General features: G+C 41.2%; 1 protein-coding gene across 1 annotated transcript in view; it reads right to left on the bottom strand.

The window, feature by feature from the left end:
* Window positions 1-7073: 7073 nt before the first annotated feature.
* The window catches only part of fgl2a (fibrinogen-like 2a), a 29427-nt gene continuing 18895 nt past the window's right edge, over window positions 7074-17605 (bottom strand). Inside the window, exons 3-6 of the mRNA XM_080420738.1 lie at window positions 16014-16114; window positions 14391-14509; window positions 12954-13124; window positions 7074-11318 (exon numbers count right to left, since the gene is read on the bottom strand). Coding sequence (XP_080276864.1) covers window positions 11003-11318; window positions 12954-13124; window positions 14391-14509; window positions 16014-16114 — 707 coding nt within the window. The 3' untranslated portion in view covers window positions 7074-11002. The remainder of the gene's footprint in view (window positions 11319-12953; window positions 13125-14390; window positions 14510-16013; window positions 16115-17605) is intronic.

Here is a 17605-nt window from a genome sequence, read left to right as displayed (position 1 = left end):
CTATGCCAACCAACCAACAACCAGTGAATCAACACAACTGCAGTGATTTGTGTTTGTAGGTCTGTAGCGAAACGAGACCAAAACGCTACGACCACGTTCATTTGACGAAGTAACTGCTTGGAAATAGCTTCACATGCGAATAATTGAAAAGAAAGGGCGATTGTGAGTGTGGGGAGTCTTAGGTAAGAATGAATTAACCACCATTAAGAGACTATCATAGATGTATTGTATCAAGTCTGACTTTTACTTAGCCTTGGCCTGCACCTCCCAGTGCGTCCTGCACTTTCACCAGTAAAGCCCGTACTTCTCAAGTTCTCCGTACTCCGTACATGTACAAAAAGTGCTAAAGTGCTGACCCTGTAGCTACGGGTGTTAACTCGACATTAGCGACCAGTGTTCACTGTATTAACCCGTATTTTTCAATAGATATGTGTTTTAATCCCATCTGTCGGATTCTGTCGGAAGTTCCCTGTATTCTTCATTGGGCGGTAGTGACCGGGCGCATCTGGTGAAAGCCGGTATTACACTCATGTAAACAGTAAGTAAGCGAGGTGAAACAAATGGCGTTCGACCACAGACGGGTTTAAAACACGTCTTTATTGAAAAATACGGACTAATACATTGCACAAAGACTCCGGACCGCTAGGTAACATTTAGAGCAACCGGGTAAGCACCTTATATATTTGTATTGTACATGTATAGAGAAATACGGGCTTTAATGGTGAAAGCGCAGGATGCACTGGGGGGTGCTGGCCATGACTATGGAACACAGCCTTAATTAATTAATATAGCCTATCATTGGTCACACATGTGTTTAATTACTATTTGTTGTCAAAATGGCTGCTGTGAAAAGGGTCTACTTCAGTGATTCTCAAACTTTTTGTCGCAGTCAGAAAATTTTAAATATTTGAAAAATGTAATATATTTTGTGTCAGGGACAGGATTTATGTTGTTAAAATGTTTTTTTGGGGGTTGTTTTTATAGGCTATTCAAAATTATTCAAGAAGTTTCCAATATTTTTTCTAAAATAGCTGCTCTACAAGCTCACAACGCACCACAATGTGACTTGTTGTGAGCTTGTAGATCTGCTATTTTCAAATAGCATGTATAGGTGTTAAAGTGGTTAAACTGATTTTGATGGTATATTAACACATTTCTGGGGACCCCCTCAGCGACCCCTGGGGGTCCCCGGACCCCACTTTGAGCTGGACTATACATAAGTCCTGATGTCACTCTGTTATCCCCTGGGTCAAGTATTTTTTCCATTGAAAATACCATGGCATAGGGTCATCTTAGCATCACGTCATGTAAGAACTGTGTTCCAAAAATAAGTGACTGTGTCATTTATGACATTGAGTTACATTTGATAACGTCTGTGTTTGTAGAAAATGTATTTAATTTCTTATTCTTTGGATACATTTTATTTATTTTCTTATTCTTTGGATAAATGAGTTACTTTTTCACTGTCACTGATGCTTCATATCCTATGAGTAAAATCGCTGGGCTCATTTATTACATTTTTGGAACACAGTTCTTATATGCCACGATGCTATTGAGACCCTATGGTATTTCCAATGGGAAAATTTTTTTAGCCTCTAGTGGCTGATGTCAGACTTCGGTTCTCTTGGAAACAACCTAGGTGGCATTTTTATTGTTTCTCAGTAGAGAGCACAAACACAAACGAACAAAAAACATTGCAACAGTGAATATATATTGTTTTCTTTTTCTTTGTTGTCCCAGGCTAAATATTCTCTAATCATTTAGTCCCCACTGTCTCCTTTTTAGTCCCCACTGTCTCCATTAAAGAAAAAGGTTATTCCAAAATGTACACAAATAAAAAAATGAATTGAATTTTTAAAATGGTCTGAACTGATTTGAACATGCACGGTTAATTATCAGACCTAAATGTACCCCTCAACAATGGGTTTTGTAGAAATTGTGGAAATATTAGGCTTTACATCAAATGTCATATGTTCGAGCATGTTCAAATCATGTATACTTTGCATTACTTCAGACCATTTTCCAAATTATTTCTTTATGATTTGTTTTACATCTTGGAAATAAATAGCCAATGTAACATTGAGGTTCCCACAATAGTTAGGTGCCCACCCTTCCGGTTACCATTTGAACACTCTTGTTTGCATGTGTGCATGGGTGTTAATTTTGACACCAAATTTCAATTTAGTTTTAGTTTTTAGTCATAGTCTTTTGAATAAAATTCCATTTAGCATCTGAAATGTTTTAGTCTATTTTTTGGTGACTTAACATTATAGGATTTTAGTCGACTAAATCTTCAGTTGATTTAGTCGACTAAAATTATATTTTGGCAGGCCTTGATGGCGAACATTTTTCATCAAAGCTTTAGTCGACAAAATTAAAACTGATTTGAACACTCTTTGCATGCGTGTGCGTGCACTTTGTTTCAGTATGAGCCGGTCTGAAGAACAAAGGAGTGGACCTCTGAGAGGAGCAGAGGAGGAGGTGAGGGTGGAACCAGAGGAGGAGCAGGAGGAGGAGGAGGAAGGAATGATGGAGGTATCCTATTGTTTCAATGTACAGATTATTCACTGTCTCTCTGCATTTGATGTGTGTGTTTACCTCACATTGATTGCCAAGAACGAGTTAACTCGTTTTGACTGGTTTTTAAAATCCATCACTTGTTTGCCAAGATCGAGTTAACTCGTTTTTAAGAAAAAAAATAATTAAAAAAATAAGTGTAATAATAATAATAATAATAATAATATATATATTTATTTATTTATTTTTGACCCAAAGACCAAGGAGATATGATTTTTCGAAGATCTAGACTCCTATCCACTTCCTTGTTAACGTAAAACTTAAAAATTCTGTATCTCAGCTCCTGAGTACTTTTTTTTTTTCAATGTAAAAACCCTGGCATGAAACTGCAAAAAATCTGAAATAATTCTGGCAGTCAATGTGTTAAAGCAGCACTATGTAACCTTTTTTTTCAATGAATAAAATGTAATTTTGTCCAATCTGTATGGTAGAGTATGTTCATACGATATGACTTCTGGGGTGGTTGTATTTTGTCTCCCTGCTCTTCTATTGAGACATTTAGATCATGTCAAAGGTCATGTCTCAACCCAGACACAGGATCTGACACAAATTTTGACTTGATGGTCAAGATTCAATTTCTCCCCTGAGCAAGCAGACAGGCTCTAGTAGCTCAATGGTAAAACATTCAGCGCTTGCACAGGAAACCGGGTTCAAATCCGGGGTAGAAGAGGAAAGTTACTGTACATGCAGCTTTAAGAATAATAATAGTAAAATGTGTATAGCACTTTAAAAAAAACTGGTTTACAAAGTGCTTCACAGACATAACCCCCCCCCCCCCCCCCATAAATACAACATGAATGGTCTCAGAATATTTCATAAAAAAAACTAAGGTTAATGCCTCAATCTGTGATATTCCGTGAAATTGTAGGAGGAGGAGGAGGAGGAGGAGGAGGAGGATGCAGCACCACTAACTGCTTTGGCCCCCGATGCGTCCCTGCCAGAGGAGAGACCCTCCTGCAGCAGTACAGCCACCTCTGCCAGCCCTGACATCCAGTGTGTGGATGAGGTAGGATCCAGGATCCTTTTATTATCACATCGGTCGTATTTCCAGCCTTTTCTGGATCAGGGCCCGTCTTGGAAAATCTCAAAAAAAGCGTTTGCCAGCCCAGGTACATTTTCAGAGCCTGTTTTGTTTTAATGAGCAGTCAAACGGCTTGGTTTAGTGGAACTGATGTAGTGTATTTACATTTTGTATTTATCTGTATCACAATGAGAAGACATTTTTGTCAAGGGTTTATAGAACATTTTACATCTTTCATTATCGTCAAAATCCGCTGGCGTAGAGGTCCGGGCACCTAGGCTGTAATGTAGCCTGACAAGCGAATCGCTGGTTCGAGTCCCGTTCCCGACGATCTATGCTGCATGTCTCTCCCCATCATTCTCTCCCTGTTTCCTGTCAATCTCTACTTTCCACTATAAAAAAGAAAGGAAAATAAGCCCGACTTTCCCCGGCCCACATACAGTTTGGGAATCGCTGTATGTTGTAAGTTTGCTATATATCGTTGCTGTCGGGCAGAAACATCTTGGGGGCCCTAACTTGCGCACTGCCTTACCCCTTATCCCTAAACGTTTTTGCCATTTTTCACTATTTCAAAATCACATTTGAAAATAGTTTAAATAGCCGATCTACAAGCTCACAACGTGTCGATGTAGATCGGTTACTTGAACTATTTTAAAATGTTTTTCAAAATAGTAAAACATGGCTAATAAGTTTAGGCATGAGGGGTAAGGTGCTGTGCAAGGTGTAGGGCCCATTATATCCATATTTTGTAAAGTAATGCCTTACTTGATCATACCACAGCGTCACACAAAAGCATCAACAGCTTGCAGATCTGCTACTGTTGCTACTTTTGAATTTGAATCCTGAAAAGTAACAGTTTTGGGGCATATGATTTTTCCACCCCGACAGAGACAATATAATATAGCTGAAATCTATAATGACGCAGTTGGCACGATAACTAGATTACAAGATAAAATATTAAAGAAAAAAAAGAGCAGAGCATGCAGCAGTCTGGATATTACACAAAATAATACCAAAATAAAACTGTTAAAAAAGTTAAGATAAGCAATTCTTTGTCTAAATCCTAGAAGTACTAGAGGTTTGTGTTCACTGTATGAATCAAAAAAATGGGTCCCTACCCACTGTAAACAGTGGTATATAGAGCGTATACATCGGTATACTTTGATATTTATTGACGGCGCCTCTTGCTCTGTCTGTCTGTCTGTCTGTCTGTCTGTCTGTCTGTCTGTCTGTCTGTCTGTCTGTCTGTCTGTCTGTCTAGGCCTACCTACCTACCTACCTAGTACCTACCTAGGCCTACCTACAGTGCCTACCTACCTACACCTATCTATCTGTCTATCTAGGGTAAGGGGGGTTCAGAGCCTGTTTGCGGGTCCTCCTGGTGGCTCCATTGTAACAGGCTCCCTGTCCATGAGCCGAGCCACACCGCTTGTCTACAGCAGGCTGACCACTGCCTGATGAAGGCATGCCGCGGCGACATGCCACTCGTCGAAATCGGCTGGCGGCACGATATTCCGTTTCACTTGCTGTAGCCTCGTGAGCCAGTCTCTGTCTCACTATGCTCCTTATTGGTCAGAATATTTCACAGAATGTTGATGGGAATTTGTATTCGTAGCATTAGATGTATAATTTTATAGCATAAAGACAAGCTTGACCCCTTCCCCCAGGGCCACACTGTGACACAAATTCCCACCCTGGCTCATAATTCAGTGTAGCATTACGTGACTTTATCTATTTTTGGGCGGTGAAACCGCCCCTATAAGTGAGATTTGGAAACATTTACAAATATCTTGGGCAGTGAAACCGCCCCTAAAAGTGAGGTTTGGAAATTTGTACAATTATCCTGCGCTGTGATTGGCCAATCACAGCCTATTCAGGACTGTGATTGGCCAGTGTCACATGACACATGTGCATAGCCCTATATAAGCAACCATAACTTGAAAAAAACCATAAATTGGTTTTTTTCAAGTTATGGTTTTGTCCATCATAAAGAGTGTTTCAATAAATGTATTTATCCTTTGTACATGATTGATCGACTCCATTCAGTATTGTGATTAGCTAGCAAGACACCGCCCACTTCACACAGGGTGTGATTTTTTTTATATATTCAAGATTTGCTATCCCCGCTATTCACCACCTCATGAACCGTTTTATGGGCGTACATCTCCTGCCCCCCATTATTAACAAGCCACCACATAGTTAAACCTTCCAAGCGGATCAGAGGAGCCCTGGCTGTCTTATGCCATATTAGGCCACGTTATCTCTATGGAAAAAAATCATATAATCAGGGAGGAATTTATTGCAGTGGTTAAATGTTTGTTTGTTTCTTTATTTACTATGAGGGATTCAGGACTGGAAGAGCTCTGTTTTTACGAGGATACTCACCCCTGTGTGGACAGTCTCTAAACACTTTGCTCAGTAGAAACTGACCGACACAGACCCGAGCTGCCGAGTCCGGATGGATATTGTCGCTGTTGGGCAGAAACCGCTTAACCCCATATTCTGACTTTGTGTTTTTTTGTGAAATTAACGCCCTACTTGATCATACTACAGCGTCACACAAAAGTATCAAAAGTAGCATATCCACAAGCTCAAAGCGTGGCGCGAAGCGACGCGTTTTGAGCTTGTAGATATGCTACTTTTGCTATTTATTCATTTGGATCCTGAAACATAATAGTTTTGGACATAATGAGGTTTCCAACAGAGACGATATACAGTAGCCGTATCAGGGCCCCCGGCCCTCCTAGAGGGCCCTTTTAGACTGTCTCTACAGGTGCTTTCTTGACCCACAAATGCCTTAGAATCCGAATACTGTTTTTTTGTGCCCACTTGACTGCCCGTTTTGGGTATCATGGTGGTGGTGGGGGGGGGGGGCCTGTGAGTCTTACAGTAATCATTCCCTGAGTGCCAACCGGGGCAGGAATTTCAAAGCCATAGCTGCCATTGCCCCTCAGTTTGGCCTTCCTGCCCCTCACAAATTATATGCCATGAGACCACAGAGGTCTTGATGCCTTGGCTGCCCCTGATTGTACCGTTTTCTCCTCTGTCTATATCTCCCTGTCAATATGTTTTTTTTTTAAACACCATTGTCTTTTGTTGACATTGTGAATTCTTAACTCCTCCCACCACATCCCCATCTTCAAGAGTCCAGTAACTGATGAGGTGATTAGTCCAGGGCTGTGCGTGCATGAACTTTTGTTAGTATACTATTTTGTGCATCTATCACCTATATCTATTTCACTGTTAGTTATACTATCTATTGAAAAATGTATGAACATATTTAAATTAATTATTTATGTGGTTTCCGTGATCATTTTATTTGTATTTGATGGCCTTCCTACCCTGGCATTTGGCCTTTGTGCCCACAAAAAACGTACACCACCAAAAAGGCCAAGTGGCCTTGTCCCTTAAATGATGAAATTCCAGGTCTGGTGCTGACCTACCACTTAGTAAATAACAAAACATGCTCAAGCACAACCATGTAGTTAAGCTTTATTTATGTTTTTGATATAAAAAAGTAAATGCATCTCTCATTTTTGCATGGCAATTGAAGATGAAATGCTAGAAAAGCTTGTAGCTATGTACACACACATATAGCTTCTAGATGTACACACATTGTCCGTATCATCAAAGCATCCCATTTCTATGCATTCTTCATAAGCACTCAATAAATCAATATTAATTAAAGGCTTAGTACTGTATGTAAACTTGCCCTTGTGTTTACATAACAAACCAATACATTCATTTTTACCCATCATTTCCCTCAATACCAGCAGTCATCAGACACTGGAGTAGTGTGGTGTTTACCTGCAGAAACACATTGTCCTCTGGCTGTATTTGGGTGTTTTCACTGTTTGTTTTGGTGGACGGGGATGTTTTTGGTAGCCCAAAAAAAATCCCCCAGAACATCCCAGTCTACCAAAACAAACAGTGAAAACACCAAAATACAGCAAGAGGGCTGCAGGTAAACACACACACTGCTTCAGTCGCTGATAACGGCTGGTATAGAGGGAAATAATTGGTAAAAGAAAAAAGTTTTTTGTTTAACTATAGGCAAAGTTTCATACTATGCCTTTAAAGTTCACTGTATGAATCCAATATATTAATGATATAAAAAGCGATCATAACCTCACAGCAAAAATAAATACTGTACATTATCCGTCTTCAGCTTAAACCCCCAGCCTCGATAACGTGTTGTTCTAACTTATGGAGATAATTACACCCCCCCATACTCCATTAACAACCACTTAAAACCCTATTGTACTTCATTGACTGGAGTCCCCCAGGGGTCTGCACTAGGCACCCTCCTTTTGTCCTTATAGAGATGAGGTGTGGACCAGTGGTTCTCAAAGTGGGGTCCCAGGAACACCCTCAAGGTTCCTTGAGGGGGGGTTTCCAAATGTACCCTTACAGGTCTGTGTAAACTCTGAGAGTGTGCACATGGAACCAAATGGACCCTTTTATGGGTCCATTTGGTTCCATTTGTACACTCTCAGAGTTACGGGGGTCCTTGAAATAAAAGAAAATAAAGTTTGAGAAACAACCAGTGTAGACTACATCAAATCTCTTCACAGAAAATAGCCAATCTACAGGTTCACAATGTTGAGCTTTAGTCAGCGTTGAGCTTGTATTTTTTGGGGAGGCTATATTTTTTTCCCGCAGAATGTTCGGCCCCAGAACAGGGATGCTAGGGTTCATGTGGTTAACTTTTTTGTTATGTTACATTGCTCATCAGAGATACTCGGGTATAAGGACAAGAACAAGGTAGCGTAGGTGATATATATTGTTTAAAAACATTCAAATGATTCCAAAATTGTCTCACGATGTTGACACGTTGTGAGCTTGTAGATTGGCTATTTTCGAAGAGACAAACTGTACAAAATAGGGTTAAAGCGTCTCCTCGTTTTGCTGGGGACCCCCTGAAACCCCCCTCAAGGACCCCTGGGGCTCCCCGGAGCCCACTTTGAAAACCAGTGGCTTACAGTATGTAACCCACCAAGCACCAAAAAAAGGGGAAACATAAAAATCTACTTTTGTATCTAATCGATTATTGCAGCTTGATAGATGTCGGTCGACGTAGACAAAGGGCTTACTGGTCGCAAAATGTCCTATTTCTTTTCCTGAAATAATTGATACTTCTAAACAGATTTCTCTGTGGAGTTTGAGCCCTTATACCTTTTTGTGATGCTATACCATTAAATAACACTGGGTGGCAGTGTTGCACAAGTGATGTGATACACCTGGAAACTGGCGAGTAGCAAGATGTGCAGTTGTTCGTATACCCAGTACACACACACACACACACACACACACACACACACACACACACACACACACACACACACACACACACACACACACACACACACACACACACACACACACACACACAATAGACAGAAAGCGTTTGAGCCGTGCAGTTAGATTGTGTAAGGTCACATAGTCATCCTCTGAGCTTGCTGCTTTTTGGAATGTAGGGCAGCTCAAACAAGCCTAATTCATACTTTGTCGCATGGCGTTTGTTGCTCTTCATAAACAACACAAATTAGGCGTCAATAACCATGGCCCACGTTTTGACAGGTATTGTTGCATAGATGTTCACAAACAATACTTCTTGGATCTAGAGTACTGGTTCTCAAAGTGGGGTCTGGGGACCCCCAGAGGTCATCCTTGAGTGGGTTCCGGGGGGGGGGGTCCCCAGCGAAAATTAGTTAATCAAGTTCACATTGTGAGCTTGTAGATCTACATTCGATGTATAGAGGGTTAAAGAAGTTGTTAAACTGATTGTGATGCTAAATTAACACATTTTTATGAGGACCCCCTGGAACCCCCTCAAGGACCCCCTGGAAACCAACCACGTATTGCGCATTGCATGCCGCCACGCCACCCGTCAGGGGGGTTGGGGGGGGGGGTTTGCCCGAAAAAAGTTTTCCATCTGTCTTCAGACTTCAGAGGTGAACTCCGTGAAGAAGGAAAAAAATCTTTTGAATCGCACCACTCGTCATGATGACTTTTTGTGACAGTTTGTTTTTTAGCTGCAGTTGAAATTGTCACATCAGCCTCTCATAAAACCCACACTTGAGTGGCTGCCATTAATTATGAAAGCGCTTAGAGCAGTGGAAAATGATAGCAGCTCATTAGATTTTAGTGGTACCATGTACTGGCATCGTTCGCTCGGCTGTCTCATGGGCGTGTGAGAGAGAGCGAGAGAGAGCGAGAGAGCGAGAGCGAGCTTATTGTCACTGTCGGACGGAAATCTTGTATGTCCAAAAACCCCGGAATGGGGAAAAAAAAGAACCATCAAGGAGTGTTGAGCGGGAGGAGTCGGACGAAGGCTCTACAACTTCCTCCCGGTGGGGCCTCCTCGCTGGCAGGCGAGTCAGTATGATACAACAGCAGTGACAACACACAGGAATGTGTGTGGGGAGGAATTGGCACAACGACTAAATTTGGGAGAAAAGGGGGTATAAAAAGCTAAAAAAATAAGTATGGAGATGCAAGGTTTCTGCCCGACAGAGACTTTATCTGGTAGCCAATGAGCCAGTGGGATAGCAAGTGCAGAAATAACAGAGAAACGGTAAAAAAAAGCTGTCCTGTGTTTATGTGAAGCCTTTTACATCAGGTTTAGTTCTTGTCCCTCCTGCTGTTCTCCATTCTCCATTGTCCATTATATCACATCACCTCCGCCTCCCACAAGCTTTACTGCTAGTCGGGCTGATGTCTTTTTTTATTCTTTTTTTCGTTACTTCCCGGTTTATTTTTATTACTGCATCAAAATGGTCCTAAAGGTTCATGATTTCTTTCTCTCTATGTGTGTGTGTGTGTGTGTGTGTGTGTGTGTGTGTGTGTGTGTGTGTATTACTACACTTGTGAGGGACAAATATCCCCCCAGAAGTATAGTAGAATTTCAGACCTAGACAGGTTATAAAAATGATAGATTTAGGATAGATTTATACTCTGTTGTGCGATGCTGCCGCACGCCCAAAATAACTGATCTACAATCTCACAATGCCACGCACTGAGACGCGCCGTGAGCTTGTAGATCAGCTATTTTGGGGCGCACGACACCGGCACGCAACTAAACTCCGGCATTGGGGCTATAGGGTTACAAATGGCAAAATGAGGTAAAAATGGCATTTATAAAATTTTGATGCCCTCACAAGTATAGTAATACAAACGTGTGTGTGTGTGTGTGTTTGTTTTGTTTTGTTTGTAGGAGCATTGTTAATACATGCGTGACTGCGTGCATGTGTGGGAGAGTCTTCGTCTGTATGACCATCTCGGCTGTCCATCTCAGTGCACCGTCCGTCCGTCTGTCCGTCCGTCTGTCTGTGTCCGTGATCGTTAGTCCGTCCACGTCATTGGGTTTTGTCGCGTCCTGTCTGTCCGTCCGTCCTACGGTCGCTACGGCGCGTAGTTCTTGGGCCGCATCATCATCTTGACGGTCTTGAAAGCCTGCCGGTAGTTGGTGGGGTAGTACTCCGTGGACATGTTGTGCCAGGTGCCCCAGAAGATGCCGTTCCGCACGCCCTTGTACCTCTTGTGGTAGTACTTGCCGTTGAGGTTGGCCGACATGCAGGCGTCGAACCACCAGCCGGAGCTGTAGTAGGCGCCACAGTTGCCGCTCGGGTACTTGTCGTTGTCGCGGTCCGGCGTGGTGAAGAACTTCTGGTCGTGGTTGAAGTGCTTGTTGAAGCTGATGGCGTTCCCCGCCGTGCCGCTATAGTGGTTTAAATTCAAACACAAATATTTGGTTATGTATATTTTTTAAAGGAATGACATTGATATACAGTAGATTGTTGTTTAATATTGCTGTCGTGGCGGAAAACATCGCATGTGCAAATCTGTTAGATTTCAGGTGTGTCCAGCGGATACAATGTGGTTATTACTTTGCCACTAGCTCTATACTTTTCATCTGTTCAATATTTACAAAACGCACGGACTGACTCAACCACTTTCACCTTCACTTTCAAAATGTTTCATAAATAGCAGATCTACAAGCAGATCTAAATCTACAAATGATATACAAATATAAATATATGTGTGTGTATATATATATATATATATATATATATATATATATATATATATATATATATATATATATATATATATATATATATATATATATATATATATATATATATATATATATATATATATATATATATATATGTACAGCCGTTATTAAGATCTTCATAGCCCCTTACACCAGTGGTACTCAAACCTTTTCGTGTCAAGGACCCCCAAAATGATATGTATTTGGCCGCGGACCCCCATCTGAAAATATTTTGTCCCAGGGACCCCCAGAAGAGAAGATTTGTGTTAAAATATAAAATAAAAAAATTATTCAACATTTTTCAATCATTTTTTAGATCTTTCCAAATTTGTTAAAACATTTCAAATGTACAAGCTCACAGCGTAGCACGAAGTGACCCGCTGTGAGCTTGTAGATCTTGAAGAGCTTGTAGAGCTTGTAGATCTGGATAAAGTGGTTAAAATGATTGTGATGCTATACTGCTTTGAGAAGCGCTGCCCTACACCTTAACAAAGAGCTTTTCAATTACACTAGACATTATCCCACAGTGGTCCCCATGGTGCAACCTTACCGTCTGTATATGATAATAGTTTTATTAAATAGTTGTCATACTCAGACATCCTTTCAAATCGCTCATTTGATTTAAATTGCATAGTTATGCAAATGGAACACTGGTGCTCTTTTAGAAAAGAACGGCTTTCTTATGAAATCGATAAGTCGAGAGCAGTCCAGGGACCTCTGTCACAGAAAACAAATTGCTACTTTAGTCTTGCTTTATTAAACACTCAAGTTACTGTCAGTCAGCGGGAAATGTCGAAGCGTGGAAATGTAGTTATACTTTTTTTTTAATATAATCTGCGGAGGTGCTGCTTGCCTGCAGTGAATGAAACGCCACTGAACCTTAATCTATTCTTTTTTTTTGGAAGGGAGCAGAGCAGCAGACTTGCACATTCCGTGCTGTATGGTTATTTGAAGGTTTTTTTTTTTTTTTGCATTTTCTCCCCTTTTTTTCCCCAATTTAGTTGTTATGCCAATTGATTCCTCCCCACACACATTTCCGTGTTGTCACTGCTGTTGTATCCTATTGGGGAGCCCCCAAACAGCTAAACTAAATGCTCAATACTTCTAAAGAAACGGCTGATAACGTGATGTAAAAATAAGACATTTATGTGTACATCTCCTGCACTCAACTGAACTTGATATTTTGCATGCTAAAGTTCAGTTGGCCTGCAATTTCAGTATGAGCTCCACATAATAGGCTTCACTTGATACAGTTGAGTCAATCAATCAATTGACGCCGAAAAGCTTTGTCTGTACCTGTATCCGCTGACGGACAGGCGGTAGCGGAGGAACTCGTTGGCCACGTAGAACTGGTCGTACTTGGCGTACTCGCGGACGCCCTCGAAGTCCTCCAGCTCGATGCGAAGGATCATGTCTTTGGACTTGGTCAGCAGGTGAATGTGGTCGTTACCCAGCCAAAACTCACCCCTGTGTGGGAGAGAGAGAGAGCGGAGAGAAGAGATGTGTAAACACACAACACAGTTTCAGTCAGTTATCGTTCATTTTTGTGTCGAGCCTAGTTTCTATTTTTATTTCTTTTAACTCGAATGTTTTTTTCAATCGTAGTTTTCGCTATTTCGTTAGTTTTACTTAACTATGATAACCTTGGAGAGAAGAGAGGAGCGAAGGGAAAGAAGAGATTATAAATAAAGGCTTGTATTCTTAGACCTGATCAGCAAGGGGATATCATCATCATTTTGTTAGAGAGCCATAATTCAGCCTAAGAGAGTCGGCGAGAGGGAGAAGGAGGTTATAAAAGAGGGAAGTTATAATCTAATATATCACTGCACTTCGTCGTTTCCCAGATGGAATTCACACCTAGCGTAGAGGAGAGGGTAATTTAAGGAGAGGTGAATGGAGGACAGTGACTTGTTAGCTGCCTCTGAGCTCAAATAAAGTGTGGAGGGAAAGACGTGCTTTTGGAATGCATACGTGCAACCCAACACTAGACTGGGATCAGTGTTCATTTTGACACAGTAGTCCATGCAGTTTTAGTCATGGTCTTTTGAATATAATTCCATTCAGTTTTAGTCATATTTTAGTCATCTGAAACGTTTTAGTTTAGTTTTAGTCGACTAGATCTACAGTTGATTTAGGCAACTAAAATGTATTTTGGCTGGCCTCGATGGTGTCGTAATGCCTGATTTAAACTTAGCACTCAACCGAAAATAGTCTATCTACAAGCTTGCGTGGCAGACGTGTTGTGAGCTTGTAGGTCGACTCTTTTCAGAGCGCAACCAAGCATAAAATGACTTGTGTTAGTGCTACTGGACTGGGCTGAAGGGGATTTCACATCATTCGGCATGGAAACCCTCTGGCCTGCGGCTCACTCGGGCGGTGCCTCTCGCGGCTCAAGTCCGCTTTATATGAATCGACGCGGAAAAAAAATATGAATTTCCTTTTTGTAATCGATTAGCGTGATTAACCAATTAAGCCCTATTTTCTGCTTCGTCGCACAATAACAGCTGATCTACAAGAACTTCTTTTTTTGCTATTTATTTAAATAGAACATTTTTATTTTCACTTTCTTTCACTTGCCCCCCCCCCAAAAAAAAATCATAAAATAATTATTATCGATCGTTTTAGTTTGATTTCCTGTTGTACCCCTATGTACGTAATGGCACCGTAAAAAAAAACACACGTAATGGCACCGTAATGGAACCGTAATGGAACCGTTAACCTTCTCACACAAACCTGAAGTCCCCGAAGCCCTTCTTGTACTCGGCCCAGGTGCGGTTGAAGCTGACCGATCCGTTGAGTCGCTGCTGGACGACGGTCCAGCCGCCGCCGAACGACTCCATGTCGCAGAACACCTGGAAGTATAGGGATAGGAAGATAATCGTTATTAGATAAAAAAAACAAAAAACCCTCTCATCGTGGAGATTTTAATTTATCCTGAAATTGTCCGTCATACACCTCATTGGACCGCTTTTTTTCCATCTACCTAAAATCTCTTTGCCAAAAAAAATGCCGATCTACAAGCTCACAACACGCCACAACGCGTTGTGAGCTTGTAGATCGGCTATTTTTGGCTAATGTTCCCCACAGATTATGGACGCTGTGGTGCAAGTGGGTTAACGGGTTATTTCACTTTCAAAAAAACTTTGGGTCATTTTATCGTCTACTGAGGCTTTTGTGAGCCCCCCAGACCGTTTTTAAGTTGCTTGATTCAGTATTTAGATATTTGATGTTAATTTTATCAGACACGCCCCCTTCCTATACAAACCCACTATAACTTCAAACTCCATTTTTTACATGTTAGATTCATCAAAAACACCCGTCCTTGGTTCTGGTGACTCACCCTGCCCTCCTAATACGTGAGGGGCCGTGTTTTTTCGATTACTTTTTTCATTTATTTTATAGAATTTTTTTATTGTATTCATTTTTGTTCATTTAAAAAAATATATTAACACATTGGGTGCCAAAACCGTATATATACGGTTTTGCGCATACTAACGTTGAGTGCCAAAACCATATATATACGGTTTTGCGCATACTAACGTTGAGTGCCAAAACCATATATATACGTTTTTTTTTTTTTTTTTTTTTTTTTAATTTTTTTTTCCTTCACAGCAACAGGAAATATCACTCCTACAAGATTTAGACTCCAATCCACCTCCTGGTTAACTTATGACTTCAAAAACCTGTATCTCGGCTCCTGTGCACTTTTTTTTTTTACAATGTTAATTTAACTATTTTCAACTGGCTGCAACTATGGAATGGATTTCCGAATGTTTTAAATTTTTTCCCCCCGATTGTACGAGACCTGTATGTGTGTAATGAGGGGATCACCGTGAGGACGGTGATCACTGAAAATATTTTGTGACTACTTGAAAAAGGTTCAAAATGTTTAAAAAGTCCTGGCACTCAAAGTATAATATTTTAATAAACCTCTGGCACCCAATGTGTTAAAAATAAATGAAAAAAGTTATTGAAAAAACACGGCCCCCTCGCGTATAAGGAGGGCAGGGTGGGTCACCAGAACCAAGGACGGTGTTTTCGATGAATCTAACATGTTAAAAATGGAGTTTGAAGTTACAATGGGTTTGTATAGGAAAGGGGCGTGTCTGATAAAATGAATATCAAATATCTAAATACTGAATCAAGCAACAAAAAAACTGTCTGGGGGGCTCACAAAAGCCTGAGCAGATGATAAAATGACCCAAAGTTTTTTTTAAAGTGAAATATCCCTTTAAGTGCAAGTGGAAGAGTTTTAAGCATAATTTTTATTATCGCGATAATAGCGTTTAATCGCAATTATTTTGGCATCAACGTGGTGACCTTGACATTTTCATATTATGGCCCCATCGTCTCTACCTGGAAGGTTCCGTTGCGGTGGTCCGGCGTCACGTTGTACACGCCGTTCTTCCGCTGGTCCAAAACGTTGTAGTCAGAGCAGTCCCTGGGTGCCAGGATGACTGCAGAGAGACAGAGGGAGAGAGAGAAGAATGTAGACTCCTCTCAGTAATTATACAAAAGTCAGTAACGTTCATGACCATCACGCTGCAAGGGGGAGATCCACTAACCTGGTTCTTATCAGATTTAAGACATTTATTGGACAATATACTGTACATTCATGCGCACAGCAACTGTAGCATTTAATGGGCGCCCGCTGGCCTAGCGGTCCACGCGCATACCACATATAGACTCTAATGCAGCCTGTAAAGTGCAGATAATCAAATGAAATAAAAATGCACTTTGTTAGGGGCTGTGTCCACAGAGAACGCCCTTTGAGTTGGCACCCACCGTTAACCCATTAAGACCTGGAACTGTGTCATTTTTAGATTTGAGCTAAAAAGCATTATTTTACACTTTGGGCTATTCAAAAATAGCAGATCTACAAGCTCGTAGCGCGGCACCGAGTGCCGCGCCACGAGCTTGTAGATCTGCTATTTTTGAAAAATCGTGAAAATGTGTGCAAATCTTTGAATATATATATTCTTAAAGCGAACATTTTTAACTCAAATCTTTGCTTCTGGGGGTCCCTGCGGAACAAAATATTTTGATGGGGGTCCGCGGCCAAATACATATAATTTTGGGGGTCCTTGACATGAAAAAGATTGAGCACCACTGATATATAGAAACATATGTTTTTCAGAATACTGTTGAGATTTAGGAGACATGTAGAATCGGCTTCAGGTCTCAATGGGTTAATACTTAGTTTGGTATTTCTATGGTAAAGACCCGCTGGTGCGCTCCTCTTCTCAGTGCTGACCATCGCACTTCAGCGCTCTCGACACCCGGCTTTTTTTTTGTTTCAGCGCCCTGGGCACTTCAGTTCAACTTTTGGAAAGGAGCGCTGATTCTCCTGATTGTATGTAAGTAAGCCTTGCCGAGCCATGAGGCCCATAGGGCAGGAGCCTATCTCCGGTTTCTGTTGAGTGTGTGAGTGCTATGGACATGATATTCACACTGTGTGTGAGTGCTATGGACAAGATATCCACACTGTGTGAACACTATGGACATGATATCTACACTGTGTGTGAGTGCTATGGACATGATATCCACACTGTGTGTGAGTGCTATGGACAAGATATCCACACTGTGTGTGAGTGAATGGACATGACAAGATATCCAAATGACTGTTGGTAGGGCATTCCACATTTTGGTGGCATAGCAGTAGAACAATTGTAACCCCTTGTTTGAACCAAATCTGTGTTGAACGTGATCTATGGAGCTCCCTCTGGTGTTTTGTTTGTGGACGTCTTTAACGTTTTTGAAGTAGTTTGACAGGTACATGGGTGTCTTTGTGTTTGAGGTGTAGTGTATCTTGTAGACCAGGCAACAGAGAGAGAGAGAGAGAGAGAGAGAGTCAATAGTTTGTATGGAATTATATCTCCGCTAGCACTCTGGCCTATTTCCTGTATGTGCCTCAGCAGCATGGCGGAGAGTACAGCGTCTTGAGACAA

The sequence above is a fragment of the Gymnoscopelus braueri genome (genome assembly GCF_963280865.1).
Source record: "Gymnoscopelus braueri genome assembly, chromosome: 23".
In the NCBI taxonomy this organism is placed as follows: Eukaryota; Metazoa; Chordata; class Actinopteri; order Myctophiformes; family Myctophidae; genus Gymnoscopelus; species Gymnoscopelus braueri.
This window is presented reverse-complemented; position numbering and strand designations above follow the sequence as displayed.